Raw genomic sequence first — 23,268 nt, forward strand, 5'->3', positions numbered from 1 at the left:
CGACCTAAGGGCCCATCGGCTGAGGACTGGGTAAAGAAGATACGGTAGATTTACAATGGAGTGTCATTCAGCCATGAAAGGAAGGAAATCCTGCCATTTGTGACAATGCAGATGCACCTTGAGGGCATTACGCTAAGTGAGATAAGTCAGACAGTGAAAGACAAACACTGTATGATCTCACCTACACGCGGAATCTAAAAACTCCAGTTCATGGATACAGAGCACAGACTGGTGGTTGCCAGAGGTGGGAAGTGGGTCAAAAAGTACAAACCTCCAGTTATAAGATAAATAAGCCCTATGGATGTGATGTACAGCTTGGTGACCAAAGTTGGCAACACTGTACCGCATATTTGAAAGTTGCTAAGAGAGTAAATCTTAAGAATTCTCATCCTAAGAAAAAAAATTTGCAACTGTGTGATGATGGATGTTTACTAAACTCATTGCGGTGATCATTTCACAGCATATATATATATCAAACCATTATGTTTTAAGCCTAAAACTAATACAATGTTATATGGCAATTATATCTCAATTAAAAATAAATAAAATAAAGTGGAGTTTCTCAGCTGTGCTAGCCACCTGTGGCTAGTGGCCACTCTCCTGGACTGGGCAGATAAAGCACATTCATATCATCACAGAAAGTTCTACTGGGCAGCGCTGGCCAAGGCCACCACGGCATGTCAGAGAAATATACCACGGGGGAAATCTAACATTCATTCATTCAAAAACTACTTCATGAGCACCATTTCCGTGTATAAAATATACCCCTGGATGCCCTCCTGCCTCACTCGTTGTTGTGATCAGGCTGGGGTGGCATCTGCCTGGTGATGCTGTGGGCAAGACTGAAGGGCGGTACTGTGTAGCAGATAACTAATATGCATCTTACACAGAGGGACCTGGGCAGCTGCTGGAAGTCTGCTTTCTGAATGGGTTATTACACACTATAAAAGGGAGACTATTGCTTCCTTCCTCTCCAGAGATGTTGCTCTGCAGGGGAAGTAGTGCTGAGAAAAACCAACAGACCTCACATTCCTTACCCAGCTCTATCCCTTACAGCTTGCTAGCTGGGCGAGTCATTTAATCTGGGGAACATCGAAAAATGTGACAAACATATTATCACGTCCTCCTCCTGTGCCCAAGGCAGACACCACTGATCAGTCACACACCCTTTCCTTGATGAACGAGAAGGAAGGTTCCAGATCCTTCTAAGACAGCACTCCAGGCAGCCACTTCCAAGCAGAGTTGGCAAACGAGACACAGTCTCTCTGCCCCATAGGCTCTCCCTATTCTAAGCCCCAGCTTCTTCATCTACAAGGTGGGGACTGATACCACCCACCTTGCAGGCCTGCCGGGGGGTTAACTGAGATGATTCATTTGTTCGGTCATATTTCCTGGGTGCCTCACACCACCCTGATACACGCAGCACTGGGTAAATGGTGGCTGTGACAGGGACAGACCCTTGCGCGCCGCCTTCGTGTGCCTGCGTGGAGAGATTCCAGCCTCGGTGTCCTCCCAGCCGACCCTCGCCTCTGGGCCGGCTCACACTCGCCGCGTCACCTAACGCAGGGGAAGGAGCCCTGAGAGTTAGCCTGAGGATTTAACAGGCAGCATATTTTCCAATAAAAGAGACTCCCCTCTTTCTAGCACCTTCTTTTCTTCTGTTCTAAATAAGCTGTGGTTGGATTAGCTCCCACGTTTAACTTTTCTTCCTCAGATTCCCATACACAAAACACTGTGAAAACAAGCCATGTCTACCAGGCCGAGCTATATTTCCTATAAACTCTCCTTTTATCTCCTCTAAAACACACAGTAATAGGATTCCCTGAAGACTCTTAAATCACACCAACCTGCAGCTGCATTTGCATGTGGTTTCTGCCCCCGGTAAATTCTGGCAACAGATGGGTGTGTGTTACATAAGCGTGCTCCCGTCAGGGACCGCAGTCCTCCGCCCTCCGTCTGTGCAGAAACACCTCGAGCCTCTCATCCCCGCAGCCAGCAGCTCCCACAGCACCCGCCACGACACCCTCACGTCCTGCTCCTTTTATTCTCAGCACACAGGCAAGGCTGGGTGCAGGTTAAAGAAGAAAGGCAGGCCTCGGCCAAAAGGGATGAAGCTTATCTTCTTCGTAATCCAGCACACAAAATCCGCTTTTCCTGGCTTGAGATGTATTCAGTGACAGGGCTGAGCTACAGGGCACAGGCTCGGCCAGCCAGCACTGTTTCATTACTCATTCCAGAAGATGCTGATGACCAGCTGCCAGGAAGTGCCCAGCAGACTCGGCAATGGGAGGATGTGGCCCTGCACGCTGGGAGTATGCATTCCGGGCCCAGAGGACCAACCTGAGCACACGGGGGCCAGGGCCGGCAATGGGGAAGGGGAGGCTGACATGCCCACAGAAACTTCCTCACTTATTCCAGTGGTTTGGACTTTTTCTCAAATTTAAACTTTAGGTATTTGTTTAAAAAACCTCAAAAAACAGAAATCAGAGAAAGTTTCTGCTACTTCTCTGAGGCAGCATTGTGCATGAGCAGAGCGTGCCAGGCCTGTGTCTGCCACATGAGCCTCCAGACCCTGGAACTGCCAGATGTTTCTTAGGCGGCCGGGCGGGAGCAGGAGCAGGAGGAAGCACAGGAAGGGAGTACGAGGAGAGCGATCACAGACTCTCCCAGCAGATCTCCGTCTGCCTTTAACCTGCCACGTGACCTGTAAGCACCCTAACCTCTCTTATTCTCAGTCTCTCGGCTGGATAGCAATGAGACAACTGCTTCTGGGTTCTTGCGGAATGAACTCATTCATTCATTTGACAACCATGTCTTTCTGCGTCTAGGGCAGTGGTGGAGATGGCCCAGGCCCTGCTCCCAAGATGCCCCCAGTGCTGTTGGGGAGGCAGGTGTCATTCCTGGTACAGGGGTGATGGAACATACTCAGAGGTCCAGAAGCAGCACAAGGGTCAGGGGGGTCAGGGCTTGCTTCCTGGAGAAAGTGATGTCTGGGTTTTCCAGGAGTTTGAGGCTGAGGCCGACATTTTGACTTGAGCGAGATGGGAGGGGCCATGGAGGGGAGCAGAGAGCCAAAAGCAGCTGGCACACTGGAGGGTGGCGTGAGCAAGGGGCAGGTGCTGGCGGGAGAGAGGCAGGGCCTGGGGTGCAGGGACGGAGGGGCTCTGATGTCCCGCTCAGGGCTTTGACCTGGATTCTCTGCATCAAGAGGAGCCTCTGAGAGTCTGAAGCAGCAGAGGATCATGACCAGATCCCCTAGTGGCTGTTGGAGACAGACTGGAAGCCTGGGCCTAGGGTCAGGGAGAGCATTAAGAGGCTGTGCTCTTCCACACCTCTGTGCCTTTGCACATGCAGTTCCCTCCACCTGGGACACCCTTCCTCCTTTTCTGCCTTGGCTCAGTGCTACTGTCTCTTTCCACTACAGCTCAGGTGTATGCTCTTTCAAGTACCCTCCCTGACCTCTCCTGGCCTGATGCAGGCTCCCTCCTCCATGCTCCTGGGGTTGCAGTCTGGGGAAGGCTGGCTCCAGCCCAAAGATGAGTTCGGTTTGAACTGTATGGTGGTTTCAAAAGAATGTATATTAGCCATCAACACGTACAAACCAGAAAGGCACACAGCAAAATCCAGACTCCCAGCTCCCTAGGCACATTCAGAAGATCTAGCAACACCGGCGAGCATTCCTACACAGCAACCATTAGTTGAAGCAGAAAAGTGGCCTTCCCTTTACATGGGGAATGCGCTTGCCATTCTGCCACAGTCCTCACCAGGCCCTAGTGTCTCTCTAATAATCCTGAGGCTGAGGATCAGTCCTCATCTATCCTCTCACTTGTACTACCTCTTCCCTTAGAGCAGATTCGAAAGGAAATAGAACAATTCTCGCCTCCATGTCTTTCATAAGAAGGGAAACAAGATGGGTTGAGGAGGTCCTGTCCTTCCTTATCCACTGAGCTCCCTGCTGAGTCCCTGGGGCTTCTGTTTGAAATGCTCGGCACTCTGGGCTCACCTTTATCAAGGCCTCCATCATACCGCATTATATTTCTATGTTTACTTGCCTGCCAGCTCTTAGACGGGGGTACCTCCAGGATACGAACTGTGTCTCTTACAGCAGCACCCTCAGAACTGATCATGAAGCCTGATGGCACCTAGTGTGTGCTCAATAAGAAGTGGTGAATGAGGGAATAAATGCAAATGAACACATGAAAAGCAGTCCAGAGAAGGTAGAAAGGATGCAGCCCTGGGTGTAGGAAGCAGTGTGAGGGCAGAAAGGAGGTGACGGTTTCTGAAACCAGAGGGGCAGACCAGAGCACAGGTCAGGAGCTGGGCTGTTCAAAGTGGGCTCCACACACCAGGACCACTGGCACATGTGGCAGCTGGTTAGATAGGCAGAACCTTGGGCCCTGCCCTAGACCTCCTGTATTAGAATCTTCATTTCAGCAAGATCCCAGGTATGTCAGTGAGGATTAAAGTTTGAGAAGTGCTGGGTAAGTGAACGGGCCTGGAGTCCGACTGCAGGGGTTCAAATTCTCACTCTGATGCTTACTGGCTGTGAGACTTGGGCTCATTACATAACCTCTCTGTGTGTCTATTTCCTTATCTGTTAAAATTGAATCTCAGTTCATATTTTTCCAGTTCCCCCAAAGAGTGGCCTGATTTCACTTCCCAACCTTTCCAGCGGAGGCTCTGCTCCTGGTAGCTCTGACAATGCAGTGTGAAATCCCCCCAGCAGGCACGTACTATACCAGGAGGAAGGGCAGCAGGGCCTCCCTGTACCCTTTTTGCAACTTCAGGAATCAGGCTATCGGATAGCGCTAAGTGCTTCCACCAACCAAATGCCCGGTGAGGAATCAGAGCCTGTTACTTACACCGTCAGCCGTCCAGTAATTCCAAACCTTGATCTTGGCTAGACCAAAGTCATGCAGCTGTCTCGTGTTGCGGATAACAAAGAAGAGCTGGAGTGGTGGGTGGAAGGGGCACGTCCACAAGGAGGGGTCTTTCTTGCTCTGAAAGGCCAGCAAGAGAGGGACGGTATTAGCACAGGTAGTGACCAGGAACACCAGGACAGGGCTGAGGGCAGGAAGCCAGGCTGCCTTCTCAACACGCTCAGGCTGGGGTCGGAGACCTCCCCGCTGGGGCTGCACTTTGTGGCAGGCACTGACCCTGGCCCTGACACAAAGCGGCCAGTGGGGCCCCTCTGCTCTGCCATCCAGACTGCTTTAAAATGCAGCGGGTTTTATTTTGATCTACTTAATCGGCTTTGAGGAGAGCCCTGGGGTGGGAGAGAGACTAGAGGGAAGGACGGGACAAGAGCCACCACTTGCTCTATTTGATTAACCTGGCAAACAGACGCTTTGATTTTCTTTTGTAAAACCCCGTAGAATTTAAAAAATTTAAAAATAGAAAGAAAGAAAGAAAGTGGCTCAGGCGCTTGTTGGGATGGGGGCATGGCATGGAGCCTTGGGGTTTATCCTGCTCCCTTTCAGGGTCTCCAAGCCTCAGGACCCCACGTGGGCTTCCGCCCGCTGGCGAGGCTGCCAAGGCCGCTCTCAAGGCCAGAGGGGCAGAAGAGCAGCGAGCGAAGCCTCACTGTCATTTTCATTTGCACCAGCAAAATTGCATGCTGTGAGCGCTTTGGATGCCAACGGAGGAACCCAGATCAGGGACTGTTCTCAGCTCCAGTAGCCTCCTCTCGTCGCTTCGGTTACCTCTTCTACTCTCCATCTGGACAAAGCTCCAGGTGCTCCCAAACATCTCCATGCTGGCTGGGCCTCCGGGCCTTTGCATGAGCTGGGCCTCTGCATGCAGGACTCTTCCTGCCCTTCTCACCCTGGGAAACCCAGCCCAAAAGTGCTGTCGCCCCCACTGTGATCCCTTCCCTTGGCACAGTCACTCTCTCCTCCAGGCGCCCACGGTTCCCTGCAATGCCTTAGGTTAGCATTTACTCAGTGTCCCACAGTTACCTGTTTTCATGTGCATGTCACCCCCCCACTCAGCTGTAGCTGTGTAAGGGAAGTGGCTGTGTCTAATTCATTCCAGAACCCTCAGAATTCAGCACAGCTCCTAGGAACATGGTAAATGCCAAAGAACCTTTGTTGAACGACTTAATGATAGGATAGACGAAATTTACCTCCTAACATCTGTCCTCTCATTGAAACTTTTGGGGAGAGACTGTAAACTGATCTGGCCTGCAGAGCTATTTTGTTTGGCTTAAGAAGCATTGTTAAAAAAAAAAAAAAAAAAGCAAATTTGTTGCCAACACTTAAAGATGGGGAGACTCCCCCTCCCCCTCCAGAGCTAGATTTCTGGCTTGTCTATAGACTTGGAAGACACGGCGACACAGGGTCCCTGGCAGCTGTTGGCTGGAGCTGAGTGTGCCACTGCTGTGGCCAGGGCCGGTGCTCTCCAGTGCCCCAGTCCCTACCACTCCCTACCGTTTTATACCCACTTCATTTCCCTGTTATGCCTTTGCCTGTCCCCTGCAGGCATTTGAGTTTAAGGTCCCTGCTTAGGGGCTGAACAGTTGCAGCAAGTTCCATCTGCCAGTTAGCAACCACTGCACCTGACACTGGCTGAAGCTGTCCCTTTTATCTAAGAGGAGCATCGCTCTGTATTTGAGGATGTCTCAACAGACTCCGGTCACCAGGACCGTGCCTGCCACTGGACACAGCCAGGGAAGGAGGAGACTGGTTGACTCTGGGGTTTTGCCAGCCCCCAGGAGATGCGAGGCCCAGGCTCCAGCTGCAGGGGAGGACAACGGTGGCTTGTTCCAGTGACAATGGTGCCTTTCAGGAGGGAGGAGGTGGCTTTTGTTAAGGGGGAGAGATGAGTTCAAGGGGTTCTGACTTATTCTGGCAAGTTTCTCAAGCTCTGCAAGAACTTTTAGTGCTCTGGTCAGCTGCCAGGGGTCAAGATCCCACATCTCAAAATCCAGCGGGGGAGTCTCATTCCTTCCCCAAGTTGGGGCCTAAAATAGGTCACTGTGGCTGCTTGACACAGGAAGAGACCGAAGGCTGAGCCTCGGACGCGGGTGAGGAGGCTGCAATTGATTTCCCATTACATTTCTGTCAGCAGGAGGGATAACAGGAGGGCTAAGCAGGAATCGTGGTGTTCAAAGTCAAAGCAGAGTAACCTGCAGAGAACTCAGGGCCTCATTAGCAACTGGGCCTCTGATGTTTCCTTCACACAGACAGAGTCTCCGAGAGAAAGGCTGAGGGGAAGCCGCCCAGGGCTGACCCAAGGCATGCTGGGCAAACCCCCAGGTGCCAGGCCAGTGGGCAGAGCGTCTGCTGCGCCTGCCCAGTGCAGGTGGTAATAAAGATGGCAGAGCAAGAATCAGAACACCTCCGTGCTGCACTTGGTTCTCACAAAGCTCTGGGAGCTGAGGACTGCTGTAACACCCATGTCACCCAAGGAAGACCAGAGCTTAGCAAGGGATGTGGGTTGCCCAGTGGTAGAGTGAGAATTTAAACTTAGGTTTTCAATTCATTAATTCATTCTGTCTTAGTTTGGATTCCCCCAGAAGCAGACCCCCAGGCAAGGACTCCAGCGTAAGGAGTTTATCTACACAGGGAAGGAAATGTGGGGAAGTGCGGCGGGGTAGGGGAAGGCATTCTAAAGCGTGTTTTACCAAGCTTGACACTCCTCTGGGTATCTAGAGCAAAATGCCAGCAGGGGGTTTACGAGCTAGTGTAGAACACGCCTCAGAGTGACTCCACACAAGGGGCAAGGGAGTTAGGGTATTCTTACCCAGTTCCCAGCAGCATGAACCCCCAGGGCTGCTCCTGGGGGCTGAGTTCCCCACCAATTAGGGCCTGCCACAAGGGAGGCAAAGTGGGCCCTGGAGGCCAGAAAAAAAATCCTGCATCAGAGAAATACCAAATATTGGTGCTGGCAGTGGGAAGAGCAGCTAGCATGCACCAAGGTGGGGAAGGGTAAGGGGCTGGGGGAGGCAGCAACAGTATCTCCTACCCACCTGCCCAACAAGTAGTGAGCCCCTCCCATGGGTCAGGCATCAAGCTAGATGCAGGGGTGGGCAGCGGAGCCTGGCCCACCAGGTCCCAGCTCTGTGCTAGGAGGGAAGGCAAGCAAACAAAATCACCAAGGAAAAAAATCAAGCAGAGATAAATTCAATGAAGAAAATAAAAGAGAATTATTAATGGCCAATGGAAGGACAATTTTAGAATGGACGGTCAGGGAGGGCCTCTCTCAGGAGGGAACTTTCTACCTCCTGGCAAAGGTGCTTTTCTCTTCCGGCATTAACTTAACACTGATCCCCTCACCCTCAGCGAGATGCTGGACTGACCTCAGAAGTAGCCCCAATTTAATAAATTATCACATTAAAAAGGAAAAAACTATTGACATACACATTTTAGATGGATGTCAAAGGCATTATACTGAGTGAAAAAGTCAATCTCAAAAAGGTTACAAACAGTATGATTCCACTTATATAGCATTCTTGAAATGACAAAAAGTATAGAGAACAGATCAGTGGTTGCCAATCTCAGGGACCAGTGGAGAGGTGTGACTATAAAGGGTTGCACGAGGAACTCCTTTGCAGTGATAAAATTGTTCTATGTCTTGATTTCGTGGTGGTTACTCAAATCTACACACGTGATAAAATTGCACAGAATTTATATACACACACACAAATGAGTGTACAAAGGTCTGCACGTTATACTAATGTCCATTTCCTGGTTTTGATAGCGTACTACGGTTACATAGGATGTTACCATTGGGGGAAGCTGGGCAAGGGCACACGGCACCTCTCTGTACTTTAAAAAATTTTTTTTAGAGACCAAGATGGTGGAGTGAGTGGTCTTCTTTGTCTCTCCCCCGTCGAATCTACAACTAACTGGACATTCTCTGATTAACAAAGGATATCCAGATAGCATCTCAAGACGCCTAAGAGTCTCGTGCTACTATACATCGGAAGGCGGATGGACTTCCCCCCGGGGGGAAGTGGAAATAGATGAAAACTCTCTGACCCCCGACCCCCGGACAGCCTAGTTCCTGCAGGAGGCTCTCTTCCAGTGGACTCCCCCATAGCATTGCCACACACCAAGGGCAGGAGTGTGCACTCACCAGCAGAGTGACGGTGGAAACAGGTGACAACAGCCCTACCCAAGCCCCCCGCCATTACAGCTAAGCCCAGGGGGAATCCCCAGGGTCCCGCACCCACCGGCAGGGAAGCCCTCCGCTCACCATTAGCAGGGAGGCCCCGTGCAGAATCCAGAACAAAGGGAAGCTCCTGGTGGGCGGATTCCCCGGCACGGCACCAGATCGCAAGCTGCTGCTGGCCCCAGTCTCCGGCACCCGGCTCGGTGCAGGGGGCGCCCGGACTTCCCGTGGACGTGCTTGAGGACAGGGTTGGAGCTCCAGAGCCCGGCTCTGCGGCCTGAGGGGGGCTCCGGGGTCCTGCACCACTCCCCCCACTAGCAGGGAAAGCCTCCACTCGCCATTAGCTGGGAGGCCCTGCCCAGAATCCAGAACAAAGGGAAGCTCCTGGTGGGTGGATTCCCCGGCATGGCACCAGACCGCAAGCTGCTGCTGGGCCCACGGTCTTCAGCGCACGGGTCGGTGCAGGGGGCGCCTGGACTTCCCGTAGACGTATTTGGGGACATGGTTGGAGCTCCAGTGCCCAGCTCTGTGGCTCAGGGGAAGGCTCCGGGGTCCTGCACCCCCCCGGCAGGGAAGGCCTCTGCTCACCATTAGGTGGGAGGCCCTGCCCAGAATCCAGAACAAAGGGAAGCTCCCAGTGGGTGGATTCCCCAGCACTGCACCAGACTGCCAGCTGCTGCTGGGCCCACAGTTTCCAGTGCACGGGTTGGTGCAGGGGGTGCCCGGACTTCCTGTGGACGTGCTTGGGGACTGGGTGGAGCTCCAACACCCGGCTCTGTGGCCCAGGGGGACGCTCCGGGGTCTCGCACCCCCCCAGCAGGGAGGGCCTGCCCAGCATTCGGAACACCAGGAAGCTCCCTAGAGCAGAATTCCCCACAAGGCAGCAGCTTACAAGCCACCGCCAGGCCCACGGACTCTGGCCGTGTCCCAGATGAGGCAAGGGACTCCCAGAGATCCCGTGAGAGTGGAGTGGGACAGAGTGGAGCTCCAGTGAAACGGCTACGTAGCCCAGGGGGGAACTCCAGGTTCCAATAGCAGCCTCAGCGAAAGCCTCTGCACAGCACTCATGGAGAGGTCCCAACTGGCAATCGGAAGGCGGGAAGGCCCTGGGGCAAAAGTAGTACAGCTAGGTGAGCTAATGACAGACTGCAGAAGATACCCGTAGCTCTGCTGGGACCTATAGTGGACAAGTGTGATCTTGTGGGCTGTGTTAGGGACAAAGCGGCGATTATAGATGATCCTGCTCCTGGCTGCTGAGAAAGCCCACAACACTGCTGCAGACCACAAGGAGGGAGCGCATCTAAGTGGGCTGCAACAGTAGGCACCAGCAGCCTGAGGCCCCCTTGTGATTGCCCCCACAACCGATGAGGGACCCTATAGGACCACTGTGACTACAAGGAGGGGTCCAGGTCCAGTCAGTAACCCAGCTGACAGGGTTCCTAGTTGGTGCAGTCTAAACAGCTGCCCCATCACACACACCAGTCACAACAAGTGGAAGCAGAGACTAAACTCTATCTCTATGCGGATGCACAAATCCACGCCATCAAGCCATATGAAAAAATATATTAAATCTCCAGAACAGAAGGAAAATGATAAGCACCCAGAAAACAAATCCCAAAGACAATGAAATCTTTAACCTAAATGACGATGATTTCAAAACTGCCATTATTAAAAAACTCAACAAGTTAAAAGAGAATTCAGATAGACAACTCAATGAGTTCAGGAGCTATGTCACAAAAGAGCTTGACACTATAAAGAAGAACCAATTAGAAATACTGCAGATGCAGAACACAATGGAGGAGTAAGAAAAATCTGGACTCTCTGAACAGTAGGGTTGATAATACGGAGGACAGAATTAGCAATTTGGAGGTTAGGAATATAGAAATGCTGCAGACAGAGGAGGAGAGAGAACTAAGACTAAAAAGAAACGAAGAAAGTCTCCGAGAATTATCCGACTCAATTAGGAGATGCAACATAAGGATTATAGGTATACCAGAGGGAGAAGAGAAGGAGAAGCGGGCAGAAGGCCTGTTCAAAGAAATAATAGCTGAGAACTTTCCAAACTTGGGAAGAGAGATGGAACTTCACGTGACAGGAGCCAATAGATCACCAAACTTTATTAACGCAAGAAGACCAACCCCAAGGCATATAGTAGTGAAACTAGCAAAAGTCAATGACAAAGAGAAAATACTAAAGACAGCCAGGCAGAAGAAAATAACTTACAAAGGAAACCCCATAAGGCTATCAGCAGATTTCTCAAGAGAGACCTTATAGGCTAGAAGAGATTGGAATGAAATATTCAAAACTCTGAAGGACAAAAACCTGCAGCCAAGAATACTCTACCCAGCGAAAATATCCTTCAAATACAATGGAGAAATAAAATCTTTCCCAGATAAACAAAAGTTAAGGGAGTTCATTGCCACAAAACCTCCTCTTCAAGAAATGCTCAGGAAGAACCTCATTCCTGAAAAATCAAAAAAAGGACAGAGGTTACAAAATCCAGAACAAAGGAGATAAGCAGAAGGACAATAACACAAAGTAACAGCTCTCCATCAGGACAAAATGCAAAAGAACCGGAAAACAAGTGATAAAATGGCAATAGTAGGACCCCACGTTTCCATAATCACTCTAGACGTGAATGGATTGAACTCTCCCATCAAAAGGCACAGAGTGGCAGGATGGATCAAAGAACAAGATCCAACAATATGCTGCCTCCAGGAAACACACCTCAGCCCCAAAGACAAACACAGACTCAAAGTGAAGGGATGGAAGACAATACTCCAAGCTAACAATGAACAAAAGAAAGCAGGTGTTGCCATACTCATATCAGACAAAGTAGCATCCAAAGCAAAACAGATAAAAAAAGACAAAGAGGGGCAGTATATAATGATAAAAGGGACGTTCCATCAAGATGACATAAACTTATAAATATATACGCACCTAACACAGGAGCACCAAAATTCGTAAAGAAACTATTAACAAAACTAAAAGGAGACATCAACAACAATACAATAATAGTAGAGGACCTCAACACCCCATTAACACCAATGGACAGATCATCCAGACAGAAAATCAACAAGGAAATTATAGAATTAAATGAAAAATTAGATCAGATGGACCTAATAGATATATATAGGACACTTCATCCAAAAACAACAGGTTACACACTCTTCTCAAGCGCACATGGAACATTCTCAAGGATAGACCATCTCTTAGGAAACAAAGCAAGCATCAATAAGTTTAAGAGGGTTGAAATAATATCAAGCATCTTTTCTGATCATAATGCTACGAAACTAGAAATCAACTACAAGAATAAAGCTGGGAAAGGGCCAAAAATGTGGAGATTAAACAACATGCTACTGAACAAACAATGGATTATTGAAGAAATTAAAGAAGAAATCAAATATTATCTGGAGACAAATGAAAATGAAAACACACCATACCAAATTATTTGAGACGCAGCAAAGGCAGTCCTAAGAGGGAAATTCATTGCAATACAGGCTCACCTCAATAAGCAAGAAAAATCTTACATAAACAACCTCAAGCAACACCTAACGGAATTAGAAAAAGGAGAACAAACAAAGCCCAAAGTCAGTAGAAGGAGGGAAATAATAAAAATTAGAGCAGAAATAATTGACATTGAAACAAAAAAGAGAGTAGAAAGGATCAATGAAACAAAGAGTTGGTTCTTCGAAAAAATTAACAAAATCGACAAACCCTTAGCCAGACTCACTAAAAAAAAAAAACAGAGAGAAGTCTCAAATAAATAAAATTAGAAACGAGAGAGGAGAAATCACAGCAGATACCAAAGAAATACAAAGGATCATAAGAGAATACTATGAAAAACTATATGCCAACAAATTGAACAATCTAGAAGAAATGGATAAATTCCTAGACTCATACAACCTCCCCAAACTGAATCAGGAAGAAATAGAGAATCTAAATAGACCAATCACAACTAAATAAATAGAAACAGTAATCAAAAACCTCCCCAAAAATAAGAGTCCAGGACCAGACGGCTTCTCTGGAGAATTCTGCCAAACATTCAAAGAACATTTAATACCTATCCTTCTCAAACTATTCCAGAAAATAGAGGAAGATGGAGCACTCCCTAATACATTCTATGAAGCCAACATCACCCTGATCCCCAAACCTGACAAGGACAACACAAAGAAGGAAAACTACAGGCCAATATCACTGATGAACTTAGATGAAAAATCCTCAACAAAAGTTTGGCAAACCGAATACAGCAATACGTGAAAAAGATTATACACCATGATCAAGTGGGATTTATACCAGGGACACAGGGATGGTTCAACATCCGCAAGTCAATCAACGTGATTCACTACATTAACAAAATGAGAAACAAAAACCACATGATCATCTCAATAGATGCAGAGAAAGCATTCGACAAGATCCAACAGCCATTTATGATAAAAACCCTCAATAAAATGGGTATAGAAGGAAAGTACCTCAACATAATAAAGGCCATATATGACAAACCCACAGCCAACATCATACTCAACAGACAAAAACTGAAACCCATCCCTCTTAGAACAGGAACAAGACAAAGGTGCCCACTTTCACCACTCTTATTCAACATACTACTGGAGGTTTTGGCCAGAGCTATTCGGCAGGAAAAAGAAATAAAAGGAATCCAAATAGGCAACGAAGAAGTAAAACTCTCGCTGTTTGCAGACGACATGATCTTATATATAGAAAACCCCAAAGAATCCATAGAAAAACTATTAGAAACAATCAACAGCTACAGCAAAGTTGCAGGGTATAAAATCAACATACATAAATCAGTAGCATTTCTATATGCTAACAATGAACTAACAGAAAAAGATCTCAAGAACTCAATCCCATTCACGATCGCAACAAAAAGAATAAAATACCTTGGGATAAATTTAACCAAGGAAGTGAAAGATCTATACAACGAAAATTACAAGACCTTCTTGAAAGAAATCGACGACGACATAAGGAGATGGAAAGACATTCCATGCACAGGGATTGGAAGAATAAACATAGTTAAAATGTCCATGCTACCTAAAGCAATCTACAGATTCAACGCTATCCCAATCAGAATTCCAATGTCATTCTTTACAGAAATTGAACAAAGAATCCTAAAATTCATATGGGGCAACCAAAGACCCCGAATGGCTAAAGCAATCCTGAGAAAGAAGAACAAAGCTGGAGGCATCACAATCCCTGACTTCAAAACATACTACAAAGCTACAGTAATCAAAACAGCATGGTATTGGTACCAAAACAGATGCACAGATCAATGGAACAGAATTGAAAGCCCAGAAATAAAACCACACATCTATGGACAGCTAATCTTTGACAAAGGAGCTGAGAGCCTACAATGGAGGAAAGAAAGTCTCTTCAACAAATGGTGCTGGGAAAACTGGACAGCCACATGTAAAAGAATGAAAATCAACCATTCTTTTTCACCATTTACTAAAATAAACTCAAAATGGATCAAAGACCTAAAGATTAGGCCTGAAACAATAAGTCTTCTAGAAGAGAATATCGGCAGTACACTGTTTGACATCAGCTTCAAAAGAATCTTTTCGGACACCATAACCCCTCACATGAGGGAAACAATAGAAAGAATAAACAAATGGGACTTCATCAGACTAAAGAGCTTCTTCAAGGCAAGGGAAAACAGGATTGAAACAAAAAAACAGCCCACTAATTGGGAAAAAATATTCACAAGTTATTTATCCCACAAAGGGTTAATCTCCATACTATACAAAGAACTCACAGAACTCAACAATAAAAAAATCAAACAACCCAATTACAAAATGGGCAGGGGACATGAACAGACATTTCTCCAAAGAAGATATACGGATGGCCAATAGACACATGAAAAGATGCTCATCATCACTAATCATCAGGGAAATGCAAATCAAAACTACACTAAGATATCACCTTACACCTGTTAGAATGGCAAAAATATCCAAAACCAAGAGTGACAAATGTTGGAGAGGCTGTGGAGAAAAGGGAACCCTCGTACACTGTTGGTGGGAATGCAAACTGGTGCAGCCACTATGGAAAACAGTATGGAGATTCCTCAAAAAGTTAAGAATAGAAATACCTTATGACCCAGCCATCCCACTACTGGGTATCTATCCTAAGAACCTGAAATCAGCCATTCCAAAAGTTCCATGCACCCCTATGTTCATCGCAGCATTATTCACAATAGCCAAGTCATGGAAACAACTGAAGTGCCCAGCAACTGATGATTGGATAAAGAAGATGTAGTATATGTATACAATGGAATACTACTCAGCCATAAAAAAGGACAAAGTCGTCCCATTCACAACAACATGGCTAGACCTTGAGGGTATTATGTTGAGTGAAATAAGCCAGACAGAGAAAGACTAACTCTGTATGACTCCACTCATAGGTGGTAGTTAACATATGGACAAAGAGAACTGATCAGTGGTTGCGAGGGGAAAGGGGGGTGGGGGGAGGGCACTAGGGGTGAAATGGTGTACCTACAACATGACTAATAATGACGTACAACTGTAATTTCACAAGGATGTTAACTTTCATAACCTTAATAAAAAATTTTTTTTAATTTATTTTTAAGTTTTTAAATTTATTTTTCTTTTTGAGGAAGATTAGCCCTGAGCTAACATCTGCTGCCAATCCTCCTCTTTTTGCTAAAGAAGACTGGCCCTGAGCTCACATTCATGCCCATCTTCCTCTACTTTAGATGTGGGACTCCTAACACAGCATGGCTTGCCAAGCGGTGCCATGTCTGCACACGGGATCCAAACTGGCGAACCCCAGGCCACTGAAGCAGAATGTGTGCACTTAACCACTGCGCCACCGGGCCGGCCCTGTACATTTTTTTAAAGTGAGATACAATTCACATATATAAAATCATCATTTTCTAGTGCACAATTCATGTTTTTTAGTATATTTACAAGGTTGTGCAATCATCACCATTATCTTTTTCCAGCATATTTTTATCACCCCCAAAAGAAACCCTGCACCCTTTAGCAGTCATTCCCCATTCCTGCCTTCCCCCAGCCCCCGGCAACCACTAACCTACTTTCTGACTCTATGGATTTGCCTATTCTGGACATTTCATATAAATGGAATCATACAATATGTGGCCTTCTCTCTCTGTCTTCTTTCACTTAGCATAATGTTTTCAAAGTTCATCCACGTTGTAGCATGTGTCAGTACTTTGTTTCTTTTTATGGCTGAATAAATAGTCCATTGTATGGATATATATACCTCATTTTCTTTACCCATTCATCAGTTGATGGACATTTGGGTTGTTTCTACCTTTTGGCTATTATGAATGATACTGCTGTGAATATTCCTGTACAAGTTTTTATGCGAACATGTTTTCCGTTCTCCTGAGTATACACGTAGGAGTGGAATGGCCGGGTCACGTGGTAACCCTACATTTAACTTTTTGAGGAACTGCCACACTATTCTCCACAATTGCCACACCATTTTACTTTCACATTCCCGCCAGCAAGGTCTGAGAGTTCCAGTTTTTCCACATGCTCACCAATACTTATTTTCCATTTGCTTTTCTTTTTAAAAAAATTATAACATCCTAGTAGGTGTGAAGTGATGTCTTTGTGGTTTTGATTTGCATTTCCCTAATAACTAATGATGTTGAGCATCTTTTCATCTGCTTGTTGACCATTTGTGTATCTTCTCTGGAGAAATGTCTATTCAAAGTACTGTGGCCCTGTTTTCACTGGGTTGGTTGTCTTTTGGTTGTTGAATTTAAGAGTTCTTTTCTTTATATATTCTGGATACTAGATCCTTATCAGATATATGATTTGTAAATATTTTCTCCCATTTTGTAGGCTGTCTTTTCACTTTCTTGATAATGTCCTTTGAAGCAAAAATGTTTTTAACTTTAAGCGTAATTCATCTATTTTTTCTTCTGTTGCTTGTGCTTTGGGTGTCAAAACTATGACTCCTTTGGAAAATTCAAGGCTAGAAAGATTTACACCTATGTGTTCTTCTAAGCATTTTATAGCATTCAAACCATATAAGTTTTAACGTCTTTGAGTTAGCTTTTGTATATGATATGAGGTACAAGTCCAACTTCATCCTTTTGCATGTGGAAATCTAGTTGTCCCAGAAACAATTGTTGAAAAAACGATCCTTACCCCCATTGAATGGTATTGGCATCCCTGTTGAAGATCAATTGACTACAGATGTATGGGTCTACTTCTGGACTGTCAATTCTATCCCATTGATCTCTATGTCTATCCTTATGCCAGTCCCACACTGTCTCGATTACCGTAGCTTGGTAGTAACCTTTGAAATGGGGAAGTGTGAGTCTTCCAACTTTGTTCTTCTTTTCCAACGATGTTTTAGCTATTCTGGGTCCCTTGAACTTCCATATCCATTTTAGAATCAGCTTGGCCATTTTCACAAAAAAGGCAGCTGGAATTTTGATAGGACTGCAATGAATCTGTAGATAATTTGGGGAGCAATGCCATATTAACAGTATTCAGTCTTCCGATCCGTGAACACAGAGATCTTCTCATTTATTTAGGTCTCCTTAATTTCTGTCAACAATACTTTGTACTCTTCAGTGTACAAGACTGTCACTTCTTTGGTGGAACTTATTCTTAAGTATTTTATTCTTTTTGATGCTATTATAAATACTATATAATTTATGTAAATATAAATATGAGAAACTATTTAATTTCCTTTTTGGAGTTTATTGTTAGTGTATAGTAATACAACTAATTAGTGTATAGGAATACAAGGAATTTGTCCTGTAAACTTGCTGAACTTGATTTTAACTTTACCCGTAATTTTTGTGGATTCCTTAGGATTTCCTATATATAAGACCATATCACCTGCAAATAGTTCTACTTATTCCTTTCCAATATCTCGTTTCATCTTCTTGCTTACCTGCCCTAGGTAGAATCCCCAGGACAGTGTTGAATAGAAGGGGGGCAGACAGGCATCCTTGTGGTGTTCCTGATCTCAGGGGGAAGTTTTCAGTCTTTTATTGTTAAGTATGATGTCAGCTTTGGGTTTTCACAGATGCCCTTTATCAGGTTGAGGATGCTTCCTTCTATTCTTGGTTTTTCGATTGTTTTTATCATGAAAGGATCTTGAATTTTGTCAAATGCTTTTTCTGTGTCTATTAAGATGTCATATTATATTGATTGGTTTTCATATGTTGAACAAACCTTGCATTCCTGAGATAATCTCCACTGGTCTTGATGTATAAACCTTTTTATAACTGTTAGATTCAATTCGCTAATGTTTTGTTGAGGATTCTTACATCTACATTCATCAGGGATACTGGTCTGTAGTTTTCTTTTCTTGTGATGTCTTTAGTTTTGGTATCACTGGCCTTACAGAACGAGTTGGGAAGTGTTTCCTCTTCTACATTTTAGAAGAGTTTGGAAGGATTGGTGTTAGTTCTTCAAATGTTTGGTAGGATTCACCAGTGAGGCCATCTGTTCCTGGGCTTTTCTTTCTGGGAAGTTTCTTTGATTACTAATTTAATCTCTTTACTTGCTATAGGTCTATTCAGATTTTCTGTTTCTTCTTGAGTTGGTTTTGGTAACTTGTGTCTTTCTAAGAATTTGTCCACTCCATCTAAGTTATCTAATTGGTTGACATAAAATTGTTCATAATATTCCCCTGTAATCCTTTTTATTTCTGGAAAGTTGGTAGTAATGTTCCCTCTTTGATTCTTGATTTCAGTAATCTGAATATTTTCCCCTTTTTTTCTTACTTAGTCTAGCTAAATTTTGTCAATTTTGTTGATCCTTTCAAAAAAACAAATTTTGGCTTCACTGACTTTTCTCAATTGTTATTCTTTGCAGAATTTTTTCACAACTTCTGTGAGGCTATACTTATTTCCAAATAAAAAGTTCAAAAAAATGTATTGTGTACTTTTATGTGCTGGGGACATACTGTGAAAAGGAGAGACAAGAACTTATAGATTAATATGGGGAGACAGATAATAAACAAGTGAACAAGATCATTTTTTATCGTGAGAAGTGGTCTGAAGAAAATGAAAAAGGATGACGTGATAGAGACTGGGGTGGGGAGGGGACAGGACTCCCCCAGTCTGTAGAGTCAGGGAAGGTCTTGCTGAGAGAGTGATATTTGGGCTGAAATCTGAATAAGGAGAAAGAGGTAGCTACATGAAAACCTGGAGGAGGGAGTTCTGGGCAGAGTGGGCAGGAAGGGCAGAAGCCAGAGGTAGGAATGAGCTTGGCAGGTCAGAGGAGCAGAAGGCAGCCCTGTGGCCGCTGGAGCCCTGTGTGTGAGGCAGGGGATGTAAGAAGTGGGTAGAGAGGGAGCCGGAAGCCTCTTCACAGACAGCCTCCCAGGCCATGGTGAGGCATCTGATCTTATTTCCAAGTATAATGGGAAATCATAGCAGGGGTTTTAAGTCCGGGAGGGGTACATATTTGCAAAAGATCACTTTGGATACAGAGTGGAAACAGAGTGGATGGGACAAGAATGAAGGAAGGAAATGAGATAGGAGGCCATTTAATAGTGTCCGTGAGAGGGGACTGCTAATCAGACTTGGGAGGTACCAGTGGAAATGGAGAGAAGGTGCCAGATCCCAGACTCCACTTTCAGGCACCTTCTGTGCAGCTTTCAGCGAGCCCCACTACTCCACAGAGTGCGGCCTGGGGCAAGTCACCTATCCTCCCTGAGACTTGGTTTTCTTGTTTATTAAATGTGGAGAGTAATTCCAAGGTCCACGTGAGGATTACAGAGGGGATGTCTGAGCCCTGGACGGCACACCGTGGGTCTGGAATAAATCCCAGTGAAACTGGACGGTTCTGAGAGGCAGTGTGTTCTGGGAGGGCCAGACATGGCACACAGAACAACCAACAGGGAGACCCCACGCCAAGGAAGCAGGGGGAATCCAGCCCACCCCCAGCTAGGCCCAGAGATTCAGCAGCCCAGGGTGAGACAGCTGCCTTAAGTCCCAGCCTCAGGGCCAAAAGATAAAAAACCCCAAACCCACCAAAACCCAAAGTCCTCATGCTACCACATGGCAAAGCTCATCAGCCTCTGCTAAACAGACGGAAAGGGAGAGTAATCATCAGAATTGATCCCCATCAAATCCAATGATGCTTTTAATTGCCCTGGTATGTTCTCTTCTATACAGCAGGCTTCCCAAATGCTGCTGCTGTGTGTACAACGGGGATGCGAGGGCGGTGGCAAGGGCTGGTCCAGGCCCCAGCAGCACACATGGGAGCCTAGAGATTCGAAGCAGGAAGCAGAGCACTGAATGAAAGACCAGAGCATCCAAGCGGCTGTGACCTATGGGACCCATTTCTTTCAGGATCACAGAGCTGCTGATCTTTACAAGGGCTCAGACACCACCCAGTCCAACCCTGCAGACACATGGTCTTTCTCAGCTATCTAGCATCTATTCTGCCTTTCTTTCAACAACCCTGAATTTCTTCAGGGAGAATTCCCTCCCTGTCCCACTGGGGCATCTTGGTGGGACTGGCATCAAGGTGCCCAGGCCCGCTAGCTAGGTTGGAACATCAGCCTTCCTCTCCCAGGACCGGACATCTCCAGCAGAGCGAGAGGATAACAAACTAACAAACGCAACAATCAACAGCAAACACTGCCTGCCCCTCACTGCCCCAAAAAAGACCAAATCTTCGGTGCTCACGCATCCAGGATGCTACCTAGAGCCCCAACCTCGGGGCCTGTCCTTTTCTGGCCTGGGTGACAGGAATACACCAGCTACTCATAAGACTTGCAAAAAAGAAAGAAATTTCTTTAAAAAATTGGCTAAAGTGAGCCAGACTTAGTTTCTTTTGCTGGCAAAATAAGAATCACATGGATTATCCACGCCCTCCACTCCCATCTCACAGGAGGCAGCAAAACTGCCTCTCAGAGAAGACAGGTAAGCTGCCCAAGGCTACAGAGTCAAGACCAGAACCTGCGTTTCTAGAAGAGGGGATTTCAAAGGCCCCCTTCCTTGTTCCTCTTCTTTAAATGGGAATAATATCTACTTCTTAGTGGTATTAATACTTTTAATAATAATAACAATGAAAACAATAATAGCTGACGTTTCAGAGCCTTAGGAAGAGCCAGGTGTGGTGCTAAGCTCTTTATGTTTACATTTGATCCTTACAACATCCTATCAAGGTAAGGACTATTATTAGCTCCATTTTATGGATGAGGAAAAAAGAAGAGGGTAGGTGAGTTGCCCTTGGTTGTGAAGCTTTTTCTGGTGGTAAGCTTTTTTTTGGTGAGGAAGATTGGCCCTGGGCTAACACCTGTGCCAATCTTCCTCTGTTTTGTATGTGGGATGCCACCACAGCACAGCTTGATGAGTGGTGCTAGGTCTGCACCCAGGATCCGAACCTGCGAACTCTGGGCTGCCGGAGAGGAGTGCACAAACTTAAACCACTACGCCAGTGGGCTGGCCCCTGTCAGTGGTAAGCTTTGAACCCAGGCTTTTCTGCTTCTCGAGCCTGTGCACTGTTAGGGATGAACATGAGTATATGGATGAAGCACCGAGCACCACGCACAAGGCAGGAATAAACATGTGGTTTTCATTTTCAATACTTTTTAAGAAGTTAACAATTTGTTCTTTGGAATACATAATACATGTAATGGCAGGAAATTTAAAAGGTGCAAAAGAGCACCCGAGGGGAAGTCTTCCTATTGCCCCATCTCTTGCTCACCCAGAGGCCACCTGTGTTCCCAGTTTCCCAGGCCCAAAGGCCCAGCAGAGTAAAGATGATGTTGCTGGGCAGTCTGTCCCAGTTTAGCTCAGAGTCTCTTGTGTCCAACTGACCAGAGGCAGGAAAAGAAAATGCCAGTGCTTATGTTTTTTAACTGCTGGAAACTTTCCATGTTTGTTGGGTGCATACTCCATGCCCGAGGAAGGCAGGACGCTGAGGGGGTATGGGCATGGACCCTAGGCCAGGCTGCAGGATGGGAACTTGGCCCCCACCACCTTCCAGCTGTGTGACCTTAGCCAAGTCAACGCCCTTCTCCAAACCTTAGTTGCTTCATCTACAAAACGAGGGCACTGACCTCAATGACTCCTGAGGTCCCATGTTTGGTGGTGAATGTGGTAACTGCAAGGTGGATAAAAGGGGGTGAATTTGCTCCTCCTTATCCCCTCACAAAGAAAAACTCACAGAGCAGGGTTCTGGGAGACAGCTCAGGGAGGGGTGGAGGGACAACAGTGTGAAGCCTCTATCTGCACCTTTCCCTCAGGCTCCCCCCAACTTTGCCCAAATGAATGACTGTGGATGATTACATTACTCTTTCCCTCCCTACTCCCACACCCTTATCATGGACTTATCGTGGGAAGAGAAAATGCATCAAAATACAAGGTCAAGACTCACTCCAGTGCCGTCTCCACTTACAGCTAAGTTCCTATTGACCAGGTGGCCCAGGTCCCCGGGTGCGTCCGTGTTCCGGATATCCACGTCATGAGGTGACACATAAAGCTTTGTGTGGTTCAGGTCAAAGAACTCGACTTCTGTGAGACCCACCCAGGACGCATTGCCCCAGTTGGACAGGATTTCCATGGTCACATAGATGGCATCTTTGATCTCTTCTACTTTCATTCTCAATTTGTCCTTAATGAAGAGAAAAATAATGCCAAAGGATTAAAACATGACAGGCTGAATTCAGCTCTACCACTAAACAAGCTATTTAACTGCTCAGCGCCTCAGTTCCCCCATCTGTACAATGAGCATAAGAATAGCACCCATTGTATATGGTTATTACGAAGATTAAATGAGCTCATATTTATAAAGTATTTAAAACACAGTTGCTGTGAGCCCTGGCACTTAGCATTTTCTGCAAGAGTTTGCAAATAACAAAAATGTTTAAAAGGCATCAGACTCTGCCTGAACATGTACTTTTCTCCCCCACTACCAAGTGTTCATGTCCTATAGGCATGTTACACCTCCTGCTGAATTAAGCAGGTGTTATGAGTTGAACTGTGTCCTCCCAAAATTCATATGCTGAAGCCCAAATGCCAGCACCTCAGAATGTGGCTGCATTTGGAGATATGGTCTTTAAAGAGGAGATTAAGTTACAATGAGGCCCTTAGGGTGGTCCCTAATCCAATCTGACCACTGTCCTTATAAGAAGAGGGCATTTGGATACCTAGAGAGACATCAGGGCTGC

At 46.2% G+C, this 23,268-nt stretch overlaps 1 protein-coding gene across 22 annotated transcripts in view; it reads right to left on the bottom strand.

Annotated features, from left to right (window-relative positions):
- Positions 1-23,268, bottom strand: part of KATNIP (katanin interacting protein) — a 202,902-nt gene that overhangs the window by 47,955 nt on the left and 131,679 nt on the right. For 17 of the 22 annotated variants that reach the window (XR_011424297.1, XM_070230860.1, XM_070230866.1 and 14 more), the window contains 2 exons: positions 22,497-22,712; positions 4,863-5,000 (listed from right to left, as the gene is read on the bottom strand). Coding sequence is in view for 20 of the 22 variants with exons in the window: in XM_070230860.1 (XP_070086961.1) it covers positions 4,863-5,000; positions 22,497-22,712 (354 nt within the window). In the remaining 2 variants the exon portion in view is untranslated. The remainder of the gene's footprint in view (positions 1-4,862; positions 5,001-22,496; positions 22,713-23,268) is intronic. The other 5 variants (XR_011424298.1, XM_070230862.1, XM_070230859.1 and 2 more) reach the window with 1 other exon arrangement.

The sequence above is a fragment of the Equus caballus genome, chromosome 13 (genome assembly GCF_041296265.1).
Source record: "Equus caballus isolate H_3958 breed thoroughbred chromosome 13, TB-T2T, whole genome shotgun sequence".
NCBI lineage: Eukaryota > Metazoa > Chordata > Mammalia > Perissodactyla > Equidae > Equus > Equus caballus.